This window comes from Labrus mixtus, chromosome 23 (assembly GCF_963584025.1).
Source record: "Labrus mixtus chromosome 23, fLabMix1.1, whole genome shotgun sequence".
In the NCBI taxonomy this organism is placed as follows: Eukaryota; Metazoa; Chordata; class Actinopteri; order Labriformes; family Labridae; genus Labrus; species Labrus mixtus.
This window is the reverse complement of record NC_083634.1, coordinates 14,227,759-14,248,140: the sequence shown is the minus strand read 5'-3', so window position 1 is coordinate 14,248,140 and position 20,382 is coordinate 14,227,759. Positions and strand designations below refer to the sequence as shown.

Sequence of the window (20,382 nt, the reverse complement as noted above, 5' to 3'; positions counted from 1 at the left end):
TGTTTGACTGAGTTCTGTTCTCTATGGTAATGTACCATCTGTTAAGCTCTTCAGCCTGAAAAGCAGAGACACTGAATCAACAGGTTGTAGTCAGAAGTCCAGCACAGATCAACAGGTTTAAAACAGAACATTTGATCTGTGTGGTGTGAAGTAGCTTTAAGAGGCTTATCATAGCTTAGCCGAGTCTACAGTGTCCACTGCTCTTTTATCCCCATCCCACCATTCAGCCCCAGTTCACTTATTCAAGCTCGTTATTTCTATTCATTGCGACCAAAAAGGAGGTGAAAAAGTCTTACCACGGGCTCTAAAGTCAGATTTATCACAAGCTTTGAGGTCGTCTTCTGACAGTCAAGATGCAGACAGTCCTTGATGTCCTCCAGAGCGCTCTCCCCCTCCTGGTTGTCCTTTTTCTTTTCTTTTTTTTTTCAGACTTCCTCTTCGTTGAAAAGGAGTTAACAGTACTTCTTCCCAGTATTCTTGTATTTTTTTTTCTCAGTTTTCCTTACACATCTGTCTGCTGTTCCTTCACCGTCCTCCCTACTGTACGTCGCCTGGTCGGTTATCTCTGCGGTCTGGCTCAAAGCTTGAGCCGGGTCAGGTAATCCACGGAGATTAAGCTGTTAAGAAAAGGGAAAGTCATGTTGTAGTCACAAGAGTAAGCTCGTTCTGTCTATTTTGAACTGCGAGTAATTCATTTACGTACTGTATAGACACGCTCAGTTTGAGTATTTCATCATTTACCTGCAGTGCACAGATTGACCCTTTAGTTTGTTCGATACAACAAATGAGCCCCTGCTGGAGAGAATACTTTGTCCTCAATCACTGCTGTTTATCACTTGGATATGATTGGACAATATAATATATCATTTTCATAAAAACATTTGAAGGACTACAGTTGTATTGGAATACAGGAACACAGAAAGAGAATCAAACTATTAAGAGGTTTATACTGCAGGCTTCAATCTGTGGAAGATACTAACACAGTAAGTCACCACAGTAATAAAATGATGGTGCATAATATGACTTCTTCCAAATCACTTTTGACCGTGGAGATCATCGAATAACAGCAATCTGACATGAATAAGTGAACTGGGCACATAAACACAATGTAAATATTACAAATTAGGCTGTGCTCACTATCAGCCAGCAGAGGGAGACATAGTTCAACATATCTTTTTTTCCCATGAAACAAATCCCTTTCTAACAAAAAAAGCAGCAGACACAGAAGTTTGTTGTGTTTCAACTCTTTGGTTTATTGGTGTACACTGCAGATTTGCTTCATACCAAGTGCTGCATGTCTTAAGAAAAATCACACAACATGTTTTTGTTTAAAGTATTTTTTGGTCCTATGTAAAAACTGAACAGTCAAAGATGAAAACACAAACGTTTTCAGACAAAGAAATAAAAATAAAAAAAACCATGTTAAATGAAAAAAACATCATAAATACAAGACAAAGACAACTTCCAAAAATGAACATGGAGGTCAGTAGATCATTCAATTGTTAAAGGGTTAAAAAAAAAAAAAAGAAGTGAAATTGAAACAGTTGAAACAGCAGAGGGACCATTCCTCATTCTTTGTACCATTTAGACATTTTAAGCACAATTGAGTACATTTTCCGGTATGTTGGCTTTACTGTATTGTCATGACCCTAACAGGACAAACTAAATTGTTTCCATGCAAATAGAAGTGCTGCTCTTCTGCTTCACAGAGTAGAACATGACTGCTTGTCAGAAATGAAACTGATACACAATAGCGGTCAACTAGGTTAGAAAAACAACCGTTTGGCGCGGGGGAGGCATTCAATGTCACTGAAAACGTAGTAAAAAAAAAAAAAGGAAACTGTTTGGAAATAAGGAGACAAAGAGCAAACTTTAAGAGTTACAAAAAATCTTAAACTGTGTTTCTACATGATGCCAAAGGACGCACTAACATTTAGACACTTACTTCATTTTAAAATGACTCGTAGTTTTCTTTTGAACTCTTTTAAGAAATGTGGCAAAACGATTTGGAAATGTAAGATGAGTGAAAAATGTCTTTGTGTATAAAAACATCTGCCATTCACAATCACATCCCAAATACAAAATATGAGCGCACTAATGAAATAAAAACATACATGTCTAAAACAGACTTTCTCCCATGTCTTGGTTATGTAAACAACAGTGATGCAGTAGTCAGGTGTCGCGATGGCTTTGGTAACTTTGTAAATGTGGGAAACAGGAACATCTAGCTTTTGTTTGTGTAGACAGTCAGTGTTGACAGACTTAAGGAGGCACTTTTTGTTTTCTTCTATTGACCAACATCTATGTGACGAGGTGGCCGAGTGGTTAAGGCGATGGACTGCTAATCCATTGTGCTCTGCACGCGTGGGTTCGAATCCCATCCTCGTCGGGTGGTATGTTTTAACTCTGATGTAGTGGCAAAATGAATACTGCTAAAATGTTTCACGTGTGACCTGATGATACGGCGTTAGTATTCACTCTGCCTCCTGAAAATACAAAGCTGCGTCTAATGAAGGACTTGACCTATTTCCCACATTACCATGTTGTTTTTTGTAAGTAACCTGTGAACCGTGTCCTCACTGTGGCCGCGCGGGTCGGTTGAAAAAGGGCTCCGTCTCTGCAGCCGTCACTCCCGGGTCGCCAAAAAGCCCTCCAGCTGGTCCGCCAAACCCTCCGGCAATGACCTTTGACCCTGAACTCTGGCGCCTCTGAATAAACACCAGACCACCGATGATGAGCCAGAAGAAGAAGTTGACCCACACTGCCGTCTGAGAGGGAGACAACAAATCATTTTTTCTCTTGACTTAAAGACACATTAAAGCAAATTTCACTCCACAAGAAAGCTTGTTTAGGAACCGATCATTCTTAAAAGATACTTAATAATTAAAGAGGGAAATAAAGAACTTTAAGTCACTAAAACATTCTGATTGATTTATTCTTCAGAGCTACAAGAAACAGTCATTTGATCGTTGTCGACTTTAAATGACAAAACGGAATCAAGCCTACTGACCTCTGCTTTGTACAGACTGTTGTAGAAGCGTCCTCCTTTGAGTGGACTGACCCACTGCCTGGTCTGGGCCTCCTCACAGCTACAGAGACAAAAATAGGTGACATGTTAGAAAGCTTTTTTAGGTTGTTTTTTTTAGTTTCAATCAATCAGTAAATAGGAAGGTCTGCTGCCAGGATTCTTTCATAATCATCAACAAAAAATCACTTAGATTGAAGAGATTCAAAGTAAATGATCAAATGTTGAGGATTATAAATCGACTAACTCGATGTTTGTAGAGTATACTTTTATGATAAGGGGAAAACTTCAACAGATGCATCTGTTTTCATTTGCTATGAGAAAGCAATAAGAGCCTTCTAACTGACAGGAAGAAAAGTTTAATGTGTGACATGAGGCAGTGACAAAGTCAAAGACTGACTGCAAGCACATTTCAAATGCTGAATTTAAATGTCATGTTTGACTTTTCATATGAGACTGTCTGATGTGGATATGACTTGTGTGTGTGTTTCTGTTCATGCGTCACCTGGTAATGTTGGGGACGTTGGTTATGACCGAGTGGCAGAGCGAGTCGCGTCCGATCTTCAGCATGCACCCCGTGATGAGCAGGAAGAACAGGAAGGCGCCGCACACGATCACGATCATGTTCATCCACATGCGCTCCCTGCGGAGAATAGAATCGAAACAGAGGCAGCGTGAGAACTGATGAAAGCGATGGAAAATAGGAATTAAAAGAATAAATTGTTCTTTAGAAACCTCTGAGCAACGAGGAAATGATCTCAAACGAGTGAATCGAACATATAATAGAGTTCTAGTGGCATGACTTGCGGCTTCTTTTCATCAGTTTTTTCTGCTTCGGGTTTTTCCCAACTTGAGTTCCTACCTCTGTAAGTGTGGGCCTTATGCCCCTTATTTCTATTTCCATTGGTAGAATAATAAGACCACAGCTCTTTGGATGGACATTGTATTGACCCAATATTTTGGCTAGCTCAATGATTCCAAATTAGACTACAGGGGAACTATTGTTTTGCTTAAACGTGAGCTACATATTTATGAACACATGGGTGCAGTTACCTTCTGACCTCCCCGTCGATGCAGAAACTGTAGAGCCAGTACAGTGACAACGAGAAACACACCACTGCCACCATGACAGATATGGCCGACACAAAGTAGCACAGAGAGGAGGAGCTGGAGGACTGGACGTCAATGAGGCTCGCTGATCCATTGTAAGAGACGAGTCCATAAAGCATACACCGACCGCCAAAATTACCCTGACAGGGAAAGAAAGAAAGACAGAGATGATTCATTGTAACTGTGTTGAAAAGCCTGAAGACGTCCTCTCACACACATTTCAACATCTGACTTTAAAAAAAAAACAGGCTAAGAGAATAATTTGGCACGAGGGCCATCTGGTCACATGATGAGAACAGTATCTGGACACATGACTGTGTGATTACTTGTTTGTCCTCTCTTCCTTATGTTAAAAAAGTAAAATGTTAAAAACAGTTTTTAGACCATGAAGTTAAATATTTAGGCCTGTTTGTGTTTTTGGCTCGGGTTGATAATTAAGATGAGTTTATTAAAAGAGGATTGATGGTGAGGATAGTGATTTTTTTTTTTAAATGGTCCACTACTGAAGTTCCTTTTCTGTGCGGTTTTCAGCTCTTTGTGATGTTTTAGTTTCAGTCTGTAAAAAGGAAGTGCGTTTCACTGAATTGGAACAAAAACTCAACCTGAAAAAACCAGAAGAAAGTGAAAGCGCTCTGCTTTTAACAATGTGTCCGACTGACTCTAATGACTGTTTTCATCTTTTCTACTGACTCTAATGACTGTTTTCATCTTTTCTACTGACTCTAATGACTGTTTCCATAAAAAAAAACAATTGTTTTTATGTTGTTTTAAAGCGTGAAACGGCCGTAACAAATTATCAAAGGGACCATATGCGCACATGAATTGAACAGAAGAACAATTGTTAAATTGAAAAATCTGATTATTTTTACAATGTGGAACAAATTCCTTCAATAAACAATTGAATTATGTTTGGTATCGGCTGTCTCTCTGATGAATTTTAAAAAACTTTCTAGCACAGACACGCACTTTAAAAAAAAAAAATCTCTCTACCCGGAAGAGGATGGAGATAAAAAAAAAAAGAAAGTTAAGGTTGTTTTAGTAATTTGTCGGTAAAGTCACCTGGACTATGGTGATGGACGCGGCGGTGACGATCCCACAGACGAAACAGCTGGCGTAAAGTCCCAACTCCAGCAGCAGCAGTCCCGTTGATGCCATCGTCCAGCAGCCCTGCTCCTCTTTGGGAAAGGACCGGTGCAAAGACAGCCGCAATAAGATGCGAAGCTTCCGGTTAAGATTTTCAAAGTAATTTTTTTTTAGATTAATTGGAAAGTCGCAAAATTGTTTGTGTGGTAAGCTTAGGGATGGCAAGGTGAAAATAATGAGCATTTATAGAATCAGTTAGCCTACAGAAACAGGGTCGACAAGTATCATAAAGTCAATTTAATCCCTGATGAATTGTTTTATAGCCATAGCCCACAGACAATAATCTTTACAGTAAAATTATTAATTAATACATAAGCTTATTTCCGGAAGTGGCATGCTTCTATAAGGCTTACAACTCCGTGAGTGAAAACCCTGAAGAAAAGTTTGTGTGGATAAAGCAAAAAATATAGTAGGCTTAAGATACAGCCGTATAGTAGTTTTAAAAAGGAAAAACAAAATGTTAAGAAACAATAGGGCTAATATTAAAAAGTTTTACTGATCTAAGCATTGTCATAGTCTGTGTATAAAATGTTCTATAAAGCCTGATGAAACCAATAAGATCCCAACAACTCACCCGATCTTTATTCTAGTGTCACAAATGGCGCACCTTTAATTTGGATTGTGATTTCCCTTGTTGTTTTGGCTGTTTTTTTTTTTTGGTTGGCTTCACTCAGCTCATGCTCAAAAGTCCTGTTGCTCGAAGCGACAATCCTGCCTTCAAGATCCCCTCCTGATATGACTTTCAATATGCTACTGCTTGTTTTTTTTTTTAGCTCCACCACATATCCGCTTATCAATGTGTGGAAAAATGGTGTATTTGTCACACTGATGGGTTGAGGGACTTCCACACTGGTTGCCATTCATCAATTTTCTTCGGGTTAGTAGCTGGTTTGAACTGATAACACACTAAGATTAAATGAAAGCGGTGGGAATGAACTGTCTAGGAGTGTAAATGGATGCAGCATCATCTTTTGATTGATGTGAGCAAAATGTAAAAATGATAATAATCAACATTAATGCACTTCTGCACTTTGCAGATGCTCTGCAGAATGCACTGACAGACTTCTGAGGTGCAAAATTCATATTTCACAAATAGGACATCACATGCGTACGTGTGTGTTAGCTCCTATTGAGTAGACTATCAGGTGGCGAGGCTTAGTCAAAGGTTGAGCTACTTGAGGATTTAAAGGCATGTCATTCTAGTATTAGTGCTGGCCAGTGTGGGGTGTGTTAGTGCTGCCTGCAAGTAGACTCCATTCCCAGAGTGCCTGATCAAAACCTTGTGACTTTTGTCATATGACCATGCCAAGTGATACATGTAACGCAATTGTTTAAGTCTGGTAGATTCACTCTGCAGTAGAAATACACATGTTGCTCCATTCAAGCCTGCTAAAGAAACATGTAATTTTCTTTTACAAATGTAACAACATGCATGGTTGGTTTTATGTTTAACTGAATACTTTCACATAGAGAAGAAAAGTTTGTTCACGTCACTAAAATTCGACTGAATGTGATGAACAAAAATAGGCCGGATTCAGTCCATGATCGGGCTTCAAATAAGTTCAAATTGCTGCGAGATTCTCACCAGGCCACTGTTGCACCTTAAGATGTTTTTTGCTTGGAGGAATTTAACATTTAAAAGAAGTCTAATTTTAACACAAAGGACATCATCACGGCATTAGAAAGATAAAAGTTATAAAAGAGGACCCCGTAACCATTTAGAGTAAAGAGACCGAGATAAAAGATTTGTTTACCACGCACCAATGAGGAACGTTTAGTGGTGAATCAACATTTAATGAGGGAGAAAGCGTTCTTGTTGTTGTGGTGCTTTCCCATCTCAACAGCTGTGATTCATGTCCCTCTTTGCCAGAAGCACACAAAGTGATGCAACAATTATATTAGGAGGAGGAGGGCATTTTATTTGAAAGGATTTAATTACTCCCACAAAGTCACTGCAGATGTTAGATCAGAAAATGTACCAGCAAATAGAAAAAAAGGATTGCAGTCATTCTGGAGGCTGAAATATGACATTTTCTGTTCTTCACTGTTGATGAAGACAGTTAAAGAATAAGTTACTTTGCAAATTTTTGCGTTTGACTTGTGCGTCTCGTGTCAAAGAGCGACCTCTGTGTTCGAAATATCAAATTAAATCTACTATGTAGAGCCTCTAGGTTTGACTAGGTTCACTGTGGCGAGATCCGTCCTGCAGCACAGGAGCCTTTTCTGCAAGACTCCTGTGGTTTAGATGTGTGTGTGATGCTTTCTCAAGAGCCTAGTCCAGGGCTGAGCCTCTTGCAAGCTATCATCCAAGTATTAGTGTCTCTGAGAATATGTGTATCTGTGTGTATCTGTGTGTGTGGATGTTGCAGCAATGTTGTTAGATTAAAGGCTTAAAGTATGATGGCATTAGTGTTGGCTAGCAGGATCTGAACACCGGGGAGCTTGTGTGTTTTAAGCACGTGTGTGTGTGAATGTGTGTGTGTGTGTGTTTGAATCCAGAAATCACTCCACAAACCTGGTATCACTTTTATTCACTGATAAGTTTAAACATCAAAATTCACCAAAGTTTAAATGAGGCACAGATCTAAAGAATATTATATGAACAATATAAAAGAGAGACCAGTAGAAGCAATGAGAGAAAAATAAGCGATTACAAAAAAAAGAAAAAAATGCAAATATAGTCAACATGCACTTTTAAAACACGCCACAAATAGTTTACATGTGGGCTCAATCCCACAGTGTTGAGTCTTTAGGAATATTCATGATATACAGGAAATATAGTGAACGCTTTCTGGAATACCTTACACATGTTGCTTCGAGCTCATTGTGCATTGTAGTTTTGCATCACTTTAAAGGAATACAAAAACAGTATTGAACAATGAGTGTACATAGAAAAAACATTGATTATTAAATTCTGTATATAGTGTCCCTCTTGGCAGAACTTTTATTACATTTTGCTTACATTGTGCCATCATGTACAAAAGCTCTATAATAATTTAATGTCACACAGAGATTGATAAAGAAGCTAAACAAATCCACTCACCAAAAACAACGCCCTGATCGTTTTCTGCAACAGGGGAAACTTCATGTTTTACATTTTACAATAAATTAAATAGTTCCAGTAAATCAGGTTTTTATTCTTTTATGATTGGTCCTTTTTCTTTTTCTCGTGGATGCAAACCAAACTTCAGCTAAAACGCAAACATGACATATCTGTGATGTTGATGAAAAGCATCCTTACACCCATCTTAAAGTATGTCAAAAACATAAGAGCTGTGGGGCACGCAGAATAAAAGGTACTGCTGACACTTCAAAAAAGCCCACACGCAAAGGCAACAGTCCATTTCCAGATCATGTTTGATGTTCTGACAAGCATCTAATGCAAAACCGCCGCTCAACCATTAGCGAGAGCAGCACTGAAATGTTTCAGTGTGATAGTTAAAGATTATACTTGCAAGTTTGTTTTTTTAACTGCAAAGCATGATGATGCTTTTAACAACAAAAAAAAAACATCTACTAATTGAAATGTTCCCAGTGGGCAGACCGCTCTGCTCGCAGTGAAAGTAAAGATGAAGGTATGTAATTTGAAAACTCTTTGCGCTCCGGTTTAGACGCTTTTGAAAGTGTTTGAATGTTCAGTAAACAGCTGTTAGCAGCACATGTTATTACACAGAATGAGAGATTTAAAGGGGAAACACAGAAGGGAATCTTTGTCCATTGATTTAATTTACAGGGAATGCATAAATATTTCCGAGTGCATCAATGAAACATTTTGACAAAGCGTTTTGGACAGAAGCCATCATCTGGTAAAATCACATTCACAAAAACTACATGTATTGTCCTGCAGCGACTCTTTACTTCATGACAGTTTTATCACTCCTAGAAGTCAACTGACCGGTGAAGAATCATTCGGAGAGGGAATTCCATTTCAATTCGACGGTATGGTCACGTTCCTCAATAAGTGCAGTCATAAGACTCTTATCACAGCATCGAGTGTGTCAGTCTACTATAGAGCCTGTGTGTGTCCGTCCATTAAAGCAGGAATGTGCCTCCCTGCACACTAAGTCAAACAGAAGCCTTTTATTGTTTTATCTCTTTTTTTTAAACCAATAAATCGTGAATGAAAATAATGTTGAACTGAATGGATTTCATCTCACCAGCTCTCGCTTTGAGAAGGTTGAAATAAAATGTTCAACCTTCAGTATTTTTCTGATTTTGTGTTTATAATTTATATATGTATGTGTGTGTGTGTGTGTGTGTGTGTGTGTGTGTGTGTGTACCAGATAAAAATGGCTCCATCATCAGCCGACAGGACAACCGGGCAGTCTGAAGGCATCTGGCACAGGACTGTCAAGCTTACAGATGATTTTATAGATCCCTTTCTTCCAGCAGGGGTCGCTGTCTCTCCCAGTCCAAATGGCTGAGTAAAACTCCCTCAGAGCCAAGTCTGACACCTCGATGAACCTCTCTGGGACCTGCGCACACAAACCCTAATGTCAGGTAAAAATGCTTATACTTATTACGCCATGAGTCCCGTCTGTCACCATAGTGGTGAGTTTCGTTTTTTTTGTTGTTGCAAGAAATTAAGATTTCTTTTTTCATTTCTCAGTTGAAAACCTGGACCACAGATGCCCTCGTCCACTGTAAGAACACGCTGAAACACTGAAATGTAAAAATAAATGTATTTTCCTCTACAGCCTCACTCTTTTTAAAAATGTCTGCTGAAGACAAGGCCACATTCTGCTCAATAACTTTGCTCATAATAACACGTCTAACATACAATAGAAGAGAAATCAGTTCTCTAGGAACAGCTCTTTGAGGATTTGAGCCTCTACCTATATGTGATAGCTATTCAAGGCTACTAACCTTTGATAATGAGTTGATGTCTCATGCTAAATGGAATTATTCTAACAGGAATGGAATTTTTTAACAAAAACACATTTTGAAATGTAATAGTTGTGTGTCACTGAAAATGAAAACTCATGCATGTATTGTCTGTAAAGTAAAGACGGCCTATCCACAGAGTGCACAGAAAGTCATCCTTATTGATAATACCACAGGTTATTATAAAGTGAGCAGTTAACCTGTAGAACACCGTCCATCTGTATGTTATGTGCTTTCACTCTTTAACTGAGAAAATGACTCATTTTGAGAAAGAAATCTCTTACCCTCTAGTGTGAAGTTCAGGCAGGTATTGTTATATTGTGTAATGTTATCACTTAGTTCCTTTGAAACAACCTCAGCATTGACTTATATAATTGTTTTTGAACCAGATTATAATTTTTTCTGTATGTGGCCGGTTAGCTCAGTTGGTTAGAGCGTGGTGCTAATAACGCCAAGGTCGCGGGTTCGATCCCCGTACGGGCCAATTGACTTTTGACAAGGACACATTTGGACATAATTGATTGAAGCAGGATAATAATTCAGGTAATAAATCTTGTGAGGACGCTAGTCCATTTGAGGTCACGTGTAAGCAGCATACTCGTTGGTGTAGGTGTGTTCACACATGCATGAATACAGATTACAAAGAAAAACAATGACTGGAGTGAAGTAAACAAGGAACACATTATAACGACCTTAACCAGGCAGATTTACAGTTTAGCCTGCTTAGAGTGATACTTTAAAGGTCCCATATCATGTTTTTTCTGGTTTTATATGCTCTTTAGTGTGTTTTCCAAGTGTCCTGTGCATGTTTAGGCACATCTATGTGCAAAAATTCAAAGTCCTCCTGTTTGCTGTAGCATTAGCTGCATGTAACGTATGTAATGTAAAAATTTGTCAGTGCGGCGTCATTGTCAGTGTGAGATCACTGATCTAAGCCCATTGGCTCGTTGTGGCAAGCCCTGCAGCTCATGTTGAAATTTCCGAGAGGCGTGCTGAGCAACTGACCAATAACGACAGAGCGGATCGGCAGACCAATCAGAGCAGACTTGGCCCACGTGGGGTCTAACAGTGTGGGCTCAACAGAGTGCAGCTGACGGACTCAGAGCGTAGAGGGAGCAAGGAGGAGCAGTACATGAAAACAGACACTTTTTTCAGACTTTAGCTATTGTGACCGTACAAAAGTAGGAACATAGATTAAATATACGAACCCCAAAAAGGGCATAATATGGGCTCTTTAAGACAGACGACCAATCAAGGTAGGCTTAAAAACAACATGGTTTTTACATCAAATGGAAAAAAAAAGCTTATGTGTACATTTTCTAGAGTTAAGTCCTCATTGTAGTAACTTTAAAACAGTATCTACTGATACAAATAACAATACAATTCATGACAATTTCCTTCACTTTATAACAGAAAAGTGCCAAGTCCTTACATCAGCTAATTAGCTTTTATCAGCTCAGTCTGAAAGAGCTCAATTCATAGAGCACTGGACCAACCGAAGCCTTTTTCTTAGCCTGCAGGCGACATTCAGAGCCAGAGATGTACGTCCTATTATTGGTGATTCACCTTATGCAATATGTGACCTTGTGCCCAGATACACATGAAAAACATAATCAGACTCGAGGTCCCCTGTATATATGGTTAAATAAAAGAATCATGCTTTCAGTGACTAAAGCATCAAAGCATGGACTCTAATATTTACTCTGTGAGCTGAAAGCTTTGTGGAAATGAACGATGCTTTATGGACAATCTCCTTACCTGGTAGACGTTACTTTTATTGTAGTGCATGTTTAGTATGCGGTAAAGCTCCGAGTCACGGCCAACTCTCAGCTGACTCTCTCTGCCCACACGGGGTGCACCCTCCCTGGGTGACACAGACACACAAGCACCCCGATTTGAATGCTATCATTGCGATATTATTTGTTTCTTATAGCTCAGAGGTTGCATGATCAACTTCATTAAATAATCTCATTTAGTAGAAGTTGTAGAAATCAAAATTCATGGCCAACATGCTGGCTGGAATATAAAAGCCAGTCAAACAATGGAAGTTTTGCAGCAAATCATTTGAACATGAACCAGTGACAATTTAAACCAACCGGTTGAGAGCCTCACGGACAGCCTGTCGTGCAAAGCGCTCCATCTGGATGTAGAAGAACTCTCTGAAGTTGCTGAACCATTTAATCATCTGGGAGGTCACACAGCGGTTAAACTAGACAGTGGACAGAAACACAGCAGGACAGGAAGTGAGCAGGAGAGGAGTACTTATTTTCATGATTTCTCCCAGTATTGAAAGTCACATTTTAAAGATAGCTTCACAAACAATAACAGCTAGTAGCTCAAAGGAAGGTAATTTGTTTTAGTGATGCTCACATAATTACTTCTCATTCTACAGTCAAAGTGATTTCATTTTGTTTCTATGAGGCTTGTATCATTTAAACTGATTTAAGGCTATTTCCATTCATACAAAATAAATGGCTTAGATGCTGGGATTTCAAAATATTCCCGCTCATTAATTTGTTATGGATATTTACACTTTAATTGAAGTACGTCTTTAAATAAATAGTTTTAAAAACGGAAGATACAATTTAAAAATACTCCTTACTGTGTGTAATCACACAATCACTCCGTTTTTAATTGTAACTTCATTTTGCTACAACTACTTGAGCACTAAGAGAGAATGACTTGAGTGATCTTTATTGAGAGTGTGAATCTTTCTCCATTAAAAAAAAAAGCCCTTCATTATGAATCTGAAAACCAAAGATCTAAACCTAATACTTTAGTCAGTACGACGCGAATTCGTTTGTGACGTCATGTCTCGGAAACACATGGCCGGTTAGCTCAGTTGGTTAGAGCGTGGTGCTAATAACGCCAAGGTCGCGGGTTCGATCCCCGTACGGGCCAACTAACAGTATCTTTTATCAAAGATACTGCTGTACTAAGAGACGAGTTTACAAAGTTTCAGAATTCAAAATTAAATCATACCTTGTTTAAAAAGTGCGATTTTTTTTCCTCCACATCGCTCAACATTTGGTATATGACCAACAGGCTATGTAGTAAAATCTTAACACAGGCTAATTCTTCCGACGCAAATTAGTTTGTGACGTCATCACTCTGTATCCCGTGGCCGGTTAGCTCAGTTGGTTAGAGCGTGGTGCTAATAACGCCAAGGTCGCGGGTTCGATCCCCGTACGGGCCAATGAACTTTTGAGGGTTCTTAGATGCCATCCAGTCACAAAGGTTTACATTCAGTGACACAGTTAAAACATAATCCACCACACCTTGGAAAATATTTCCCCAATTATCACCACCAAAGTGACAACCACTACTGCAGTATGACTCAATGAAGTGTCATTTTTTATGCTCATTTATAATGAAACTCTTCTCTTTCAAAAATGTTTATATTTTAACTTAATAAGCTTAAGTTATTTTGAAGATGGAGATTTCCAAACCCTATTGCCACGTATGTCTTATACATTGTAATATGTTGCAGCAAGTGAAACCACTTCACAATATAGTAAATTGTATAGTAAAAAGTGATTCCAACTTTTTTTCAACAACCAAATGTTTGTTCACCTTCACATAAATTAAGTTATTATCAGTGCTAACATCACTTTAAAAAAATGAAATCAAAATTTTATTATTGTCAAAAACAGATGAACACAAAACACATGATCAGTTAAGCTCTATCTTACCATAGCATGTTAAGATGTTGCACTGGGGTATCTATTACCAGCCTTTTGTTTTAATCAATGGTAACACATTAATTAAGTGGATGGATTATTGATGCAGCACTGTGACGGGGTACACACACCTTGACATCAGGGAAGTAAGTCTTAAGTGTATTGGAGCTGGGATAGCGTGCGTAGAAGAACATGAGCTTGGCTTTCTTCAGATGGCAGGGAGACAAGCCCTCCTGAGTGTATACATGAGGCCAGTTAAGGGTAAATATGTTTCCTTTTTCACACACATCATCATCAAACACATTCTACTCCCTCCTTCCTCCCCCCCCTTTTTGACAAAAGGATATTCCTCCAGCAGTAAGGTAGAGCTCTCCCCCGTCCATCCCTCCTCTTATTCCCCCATCTCCCCTCATCCCTCTCTCCCTCTCCCTGCCGCCGTGAGCGTGGCGTGCAAGGGAAGGGTCCAGGTGACCGAGCAAAGGGAGCGGAGGGAAAGAGGGGTGAGAAGATGGGTGAGACGAGAACTCCAAAAAGGGGTCGGCGCTCAAATAGTCTTTGCGGGACAGGGGGAGGTGGGGCAGCTGAGAGTGGTGGAGAGAGCGAGAGAAGAGCTGCTGCATGGAGTAGTGGAGGAGCGGGAGAGGGAGAGGGGGAGGAGGGGGAGGAGGTGGTGGAGGTGGGGGGAAGGAAGATGAGGAAGAGGAAGAGGAGGATGACGACGGGTGGAATGATGAGGAGGGTTCCTTGGGTTGTTGGGCTGAGGGTAAAAGGGTAGGGTGGGAAAGAGGAGGCGGGCGAGGTAGAGAAGGGTGATGAAGGGAGAGGTTTGGGTGAGAGGAGTTTAGATGAGAAGAGAGAGGTGGGCCGAGGAGTGGGTGGGCCTTTCGGATGTCAGACGACCTCTGAACAGCCAATGGCATCGCCAGGTCTGAGGTTTCGCTGCGGTGAGAAGCAAGAGCGTTCCCATTATTTGTTTTTTCAAAGTGCTTCTCTCTTTCTTCATCCTGTTCTCCTCTTTTATCCTCCTTCCCTCTCATCTTCTCGTCCCCTCTTGTCAAGAGTCCCATCCACATTCCTCTCTCCCTCGCTCCCTCATTCCCTGTGTCGGACGGCAGGAAAGAAATGGCGGCAGGTGGAGAGGCAGGATTTATATCTGTCATCTCGGTGTAAAGGCGGAGCACTCGATCGATGACTCGCGCCACAGCGCTGCCCAATTCCAGCTTCAGTGCCTGAGCAAACTTCTGCCCTCCTTCCTCACCTTCCTCTTCCACCCCTCCTTGCCAATCTCCTCTTAAGAGCCCTCCGCAGTCCAACCACAACCCTGCTCCCTCCATCAGTCCCTCAAAGTGCAAACCCCCTCCTCCGCCTCCTCTTCCTCTCTCCATCCTCCTCTCGCTGTCTTTTTGCCTCTCCTCTCCCCGCTTGTGGAAGTTATCAAAAGGAGAAACAGAAAAGAGGGAGAAGGACTCTTTTTCTATTTCCCCACCGTCAATGTCTTCTTCATCATACAACCCTTCCGTGATCTCCTCCTCCTCCATCATCCCCACATCTCTCTCTCTCCCGTCTCCTCCTCCCCTATTTTTGCTCCTCCTATTCTTATCCTCCTCTGCCATGTGCTTTTCCCCAAAAGCCCTCCATACTTTCTCCTGCAGGGCCTGCAGTCTCTCTCTTGCCTCCTCTAGCTGCTCTTTCAGCTCCTCCTTCTCTCTCCTCTTCCCCTCCCTCCCTCCCTCACGCCTCCTGCCTCCCTCTTCCGCCTCTCCGTCTCTTGGTCGGCTCTCCAGCTTCATCCTCTTCACTTTCAAGATGTCTTGACTCCAATCGGCAGCGAGGGCGGTGTCACTGTGTCTCTTCTTCACCACCAACAAGCTCTCCTCTCCTTCCATCACTTCCCCTTCTCCTCCATCAACATCTTGCCCCACATGCCCATCCTTCTCTCCTCTCTCCTCCTCTAAATGCGTGTCCTCCAGGTGTCTGTGCGTGCTCAGGTTCGGGTTGAGTTGCCCTCCAATTCTCCTGGGGGCTCCACCTGGCTGGAGGAGGTGGTGGATGAGGGGGAAGCCAAGGGGTCTGAAGGCGGGAGGAGGGCGGCCTGCGCTCGGTTGAGGGTGGACGGCGGGGAGGTCTGTGGAGCTGTGAGTGGGTGCAAATGCATGAATCTGTGGAGCTGAGTCGTCGAAAAGATCTGTGGGGGAATCCATGACTGGAGAGTGGTAGGAAGAAGGATAGAAAAAGACAAATATAGTTGCTGATATTATGTATTATGTATTGTTAGTTCACCCAAATGAAAGGAAAAATAAACCTGTTTTTATTCCCTGCAGATAGTTTTGACTAAGCCACATTTTTTGACACACAACTTTAAAATGTCTTCCTTTTCTCAACACAGCAGGATGAATAACATGATGATTAAATGTACGTATAAAATATCAAACGACAAAGTCTATGTCCCTGACACTTTGAATGATTCGTAGACCTTGATGGTAAAAAATGTTATCCTGGAAAGCAGTGAAACAAAATAAATAGTACTAATGAAAACTCTCATTTGTGTGTTCAAGCAGCAATCAGGAATCCTTGAATTGTTGCATTGAATATTTCAATTTAATTTTCAACAATTGCTGCTTCATTAATTCATTTATTGTATTAGAGAAAATGAAAAAATATTTCAGACTCATATCAGAGGTTTGTTTTTGTTAACGCTTAAATGCACTTAGAGGGTGTGTTTACTCACTAAACGTAAAGCCAGATAATGAGCTGTACTGCAAATGAACAGATGCACATCATGATGTCATCGACAACATGACTTCTGCTTACCTTGACAGTAGAACAGGTTACTGGTCAAACACAGGAAACAGCCACTTCCACTTTTTCTGGTTATAAGAATGAACTTCTTGAATCGAGCTGAAAAATACAAGCAGACATTGTCGCAGTGACAAAAAAAAGGTGAGGTTATGCCAAGCACGCACACGATAGATGAATTTGAAAATGCTCCAAACAGTTATTCAAGATCAGACCGGACCCAAAACCCCATTGGTGTGCGAGGAGACAGGGGGAAGGTTTTAATGCAGGTCAACAGACAGGGATCAGGATGTGTGCTGGTACTGCAGTAGGTTAACATCTGGATCATGATCTTTGTAACGTATCATCGGCTTTTCCTCTTCCTGTTCCTTTCAACTGTGCGCTGTCTAAGAGGTGATATGTAAATACAAGAGGCGATAACTGCGTTTGGGTATTAGTTTTGGCAAGGAACGCAAAAACAGACGAGTACTAAAATATGAACGGGCAATTTTATTGGATAATAACTTTTATAGATGGGAAATTTACGGACAGAAGGTACATTTTAACAACATCATGCACGATCCCACAGCACAATACCTGGAAATGCCAGTAAAACAGGTAATAGTTGATGCTTATCTTGTAAATAACAGTACATCACACGATTAAATAAAGACAGAAGCGCACATCCTGGTGCTCTTTGTCAGTATGTAACCTCCTCTTTTTGCTGACAACCCTCTCCCCCTTTTCCTTCCTCTCTCATCCTCTCTTCCTCTCCTCTCTCTGTTATCAGTTCAGGCAGCTTGTTAAGCACTGTTTGATCAGAGTGTTTACCGTCAAACACACACATACGCGTACACACACACTTACACAAAAGCAAAAGAGGCTTGAGAGAGGGCTAACAATGGTCAATGGTCCTTGGGGAGTGAAATGGAGTGAGAGTAGCATGAACGTGTGTGTGTGTGTGTGCATATGCGAGAGTGTGTGAACAGTCATCCTACTTAGCTTTGATAACACCCCTAATCCACTTCAGATGGATACACTGCCACTCAAAGATGGAGGGATGATAAATGGACAGATGTACGGCCACAATAGAAGAGGTGTGTGAAATTCCAAAAAACGTGAACACATACAATATTCAATATTTTAGAAAGCAACTTGATTGTCAATGTTTACAATTTTAAAAAAAATCTAAGATTGATGGATAGATAGATAGATAGATAGATAGATATACAGACATACAGACAAGTTCATAGGTCCCCTGTGCAACATGAAGAGAATAATCCTACTATAAATAGCTTAATATCAATTATTCAAATGCTCTCTCCGCTCTACTATAATACTGCCCAGATGGCAAACCAGCCAATGCGCTTATACCGGGGACAGATTAGCTTTTCAAAGCCAGCGGAAAAGCTGCACAAAATTTGAACACGGAGCAATGAAAATGAAAGCTATTAACTCGTAGATTAGACTTAAGAATGGTAGCCTACTCTTGCACTGCTGTCGCCGCAACAAGGACAACATTACAAGAGAGGAAATGCACTCACAGCTCACTAAAGTGTATCAACAAACCGGCTTTGAAATGTGTTTAACCTGTGTGAAGATTTATATCATGTGATAATATACAGCAAAAATATCAAATAGGTCAACAGGTTTTCCTGTATCAAATAATAAGCTTACAAGCTTACTTATTTAGGCACATATAGGTCTAAATACACGTATTTGACATGAAATCAAATGTTTTATTTAGTGCCTATTAAGTATTACTTCAAGAGTGATAAATAGCCTATCAACCCTAATTTCAGATTTAAAGCATACTTCCTGAATTGTGTCATCTATCTATCTATCTTTCATTAATACAGGCTATTGTTTGAATTATAAGTTTGAAGCATATGCGTGGAAACATCTGCCGGTTTTGCCCATTTGACGCACGAGCTGTCAGCTTGTGTGTGTGAGTGTGCGCGCGCCCGCGGTGTGTCCTGTGACTAATTGGCAGTGGTGGACAAATGTCGCAGTATGAAAAGGAAATAAATACACTGACTAACCAGTGGTCCACAGCAGACGCCGACCCTCGCAGGCGCAGCTTTAACACACTGTGAAATGTGGAAACACCGTGTAGCGAAAGAAGTTCAAAAACGAACTCACACTCAGTGGAAGAGAAGCGCTCCAGCGGTGTTTTTGTTTTTCCCCCCGAAGCTTCCCACTTCAGTGACCGCTCCTGTGTGCTCTGCCTCGGTCAACTGTGTTCAACTGGAGCCGTGCGGGCCTCGGGCATCTGTGCGGATAGAGAGGAAACAGACAGCGGCGGGTTATCCACCGTTCACTCTACTCTATTTTTGTCCTTTTTTGTTTTCTTCTCAACTCTCTCAGTTTTTACTCACCGCCTCCTCTTTTACTCTAGTTGTGTCACTGTGCAGTTTTTTTTCCCTCCCTCGCCAGTCCATCTATCTGTGGCTGGCATCATCCTGACGCGCTGCTCCCGGTGTGGAGTGGCTCGCGGTGGGCGGGTAGGCTCGAGAGCTGGCCACTTGACGGTCCGGTCCCTCCCATGTTGGCATCATGACCCCCCCCCCCCCCCCCTGTACGTGCACAAACACACACACAGGCACACACACAGCCTGCACTCAACAAAGGATGCTAGCTTAAATGGTCAGAAGCACTGCGGTTACACTAACTCATTTCACATTACGGTAATTACCTTTTATAATTAATAGCACAATTAGACTGTATGACGTCATTAACCGGAACTGAGGAGTAATTTTAAGATCAAAAAAGTGTTTTCATGCTGAAGAAACAGTAAACGAATTAAAATACTTTTATCAAAATATCTTACAATTGTGAGAATATTTTCACCAGTGAAAGTCGTGTGGTCATTAATTAACAGTTTTTGGACATTTATGTAAAGCCCAATTCCCTAATTCCTGACAATTAGGAATATCCAGTTTGTTACAATTTATTTTTTGTCTATTCTAAAGCTTCTGTAAGAATCTTTAGACTTTTGTCAATTGTCATGACTCACATGGTCATTTTATTGCTCTGCTGATTTTATCACATGTGCAGGCTAAGTATTTTTTTTAACCAAAAAAAAACGTAACCTCCTTTCTTTTAGTAAAATGTATAATTCAGATAATCTATGTGCAGACAACGTAAATTAAAAAAAAGGAGCTGGAGCTGTAAATCATTTCGTCTGACACCTACCTTGTGACAGCAGTTTCAGGCAATAGGCTTACAAATTACTATATAGAAACATGTTATATTTATTCTAATGATCTTGTTTTTTTCTGTAGCTCATAAAGATAAATGTAAATTTCTGTCTGACCAACTAAAAAAAAATCCTCACACAAGCATTATAAAGCAACATTATGGAGGAATTTGGTTTGGCGCCCACAAAAGGTCTCCGAGTGCAACTGCACTGCTGTCACAGCTCCCCAACGCAGACAATGTGAATTTGTTGACGAGCAGATGGTTGGTGTTTTTAGAAACCGAAACCCATTTCGACTGACAAGGTACAGTACCGTCACCAGATTTTCGGGGGTGCAGATGGCCTAGCAGTTAGGTCACACCCCATGTTCAGAGACTCAACAGCAGCTCAGGTTTAAGTCTGGCCTTTGGCTGCTTTCCTGCATTTCATTCCCCCTCTCTCTCTCTCTCTCCCTGGTTTCCTACTCGATCCAGAATCCTATCCAATGAAGACAAAAAGCCCAAGAATAAATCTTGACATAGAGTCATATTATTACATTTTGCGTAAATATATAAGTCTGAAAGCGT

At 40.7% G+C, this 20,382-nt stretch overlaps 2 protein-coding genes and 4 non-coding genes across 8 annotated transcripts; 4 read left to right on the top strand and 2 right to left on the bottom strand.

Annotated features, from left to right (window-relative positions):
- Positions 1 to 1,544: 1,544 nt before the first annotated feature.
- Positions 1,545 to 6,018, bottom strand: tmem179ba (transmembrane protein 179Ba). Of its 2 annotated transcripts, none has more exons than XM_061030959.1 (6): positions 5,886 to 6,018; positions 5,195 to 5,310; positions 4,079 to 4,275; positions 3,531 to 3,668; positions 3,011 to 3,089; positions 1,545 to 2,768 (listed from the first exon to the last, which is right to left on the bottom strand). In XM_061030959.1, the coding sequence occupies exons 2-6, from the start codon at positions 5,288 to 5,290 to the stop codon at positions 2,577 to 2,579; spliced, it is 702 nt and encodes a 233-aa protein (XP_060886942.1). In that variant the 5' UTR covers positions 5,291 to 5,310; positions 5,886 to 6,018; the 3' UTR covers positions 1,545 to 2,576. The 2 variants fall into 2 exon arrangements, with proteins under 2 accessions (XP_060886942.1, XP_060886941.1); XM_061030958.1 differs by having other exon boundaries at positions 5,853 to 6,008.
- Positions 2,308 to 2,389, top strand: trnas-gcu (transfer RNA serine (anticodon GCU)). The gene has a single exon. It is a non-coding gene; the product is annotated as a tRNA-Ser (tRNA).
- A 1,772-nt stretch (positions 6,019 to 7,790) lies between the features above and the next one.
- On the bottom strand, positions 7,791 to 19,153 carry prox3 (prospero homeobox 3). Of its 2 annotated transcripts, none has more exons than XM_061030952.1 (8): positions 18,996 to 19,153; positions 18,760 to 18,889; positions 16,654 to 16,740; positions 14,190 to 16,045; positions 13,974 to 14,087; positions 12,259 to 12,371; positions 11,921 to 12,026; positions 7,791 to 9,753 (listed from the first exon to the last, which is right to left on the bottom strand). In XM_061030952.1, the coding sequence occupies exons 4-8, from the start codon at positions 16,041 to 16,043 to the stop codon at positions 9,580 to 9,582; spliced, it is 2,361 nt and encodes a 786-aa protein (XP_060886935.1). In that variant the 5' UTR covers positions 16,044 to 16,045; positions 16,654 to 16,740; positions 18,760 to 18,889; positions 18,996 to 19,153; the 3' UTR covers positions 7,791 to 9,579. The 2 variants fall into 2 exon arrangements, with proteins under 2 accessions (XP_060886935.1, XP_060886936.1); XM_061030953.1 differs by having other exon boundaries at positions 13,974 to 14,081.
- trnai-aau (transfer RNA isoleucine (anticodon AAU)) lies at positions 10,573 to 10,646 on the top strand. Its single transcript has one exon. It is a non-coding gene; the product is annotated as a tRNA-Ile (tRNA).
- On the top strand, positions 12,990 to 13,063 carry trnai-aau (transfer RNA isoleucine (anticodon AAU)). Its single transcript has one exon. It is a non-coding gene; the product is annotated as a tRNA-Ile (tRNA).
- On the top strand, positions 13,285 to 13,358 carry trnai-aau (transfer RNA isoleucine (anticodon AAU)). The gene has a single exon. It is a non-coding gene; the product is annotated as a tRNA-Ile (tRNA).
- Positions 19,154 to 20,382: the final 1,229 nt, after the last annotated feature.

Excerpts from the sequence above, each read along its gene's own strand:
- tmem179ba (XM_061030959.1), bottom strand. The coding sequence starts at position 5,290 with ATGGCATCAACGGGACTGCTGCTGCTGGAGTTGGGACTTTACGCCAGC. Across the intron at positions 4,276-5,194 it reads CGTCCATCACCATAGTCCAG|GGTAATTTTGGCGGTCGGTG; the intron begins GTGACTTTACCG and ends TTTCCCTGTCAG. Across the intron at positions 2,769-3,010 it reads ACAGTCTGTACAAAGCAGAG|ACGGCAGTGTGGGTCAACTT; the intron begins GTCAGTAGGCTT and ends TCTCCCTCTCAG.
- prox3 (XM_061030952.1), bottom strand. The coding sequence starts at position 16,043 with ATGGATTCCCCCACAGATCTTTTCGACGACTCAGCTCCACAGATTCAT. Across the intron at positions 14,088-14,189 it reads TCTACCTTACTGCTGGAGGA|GTATACACTCAGGAGGGCTT; the intron begins ATATCCTTTTGT and ends AACTGGCCTCAT. Across the intron at positions 12,027-12,258 it reads GTCCGTGAGGCTCTCAACCG|GGAGGGTGCACCCCGTGTGG; the intron begins GTTGGTTTAAAT and ends TGTGTCACCCAG.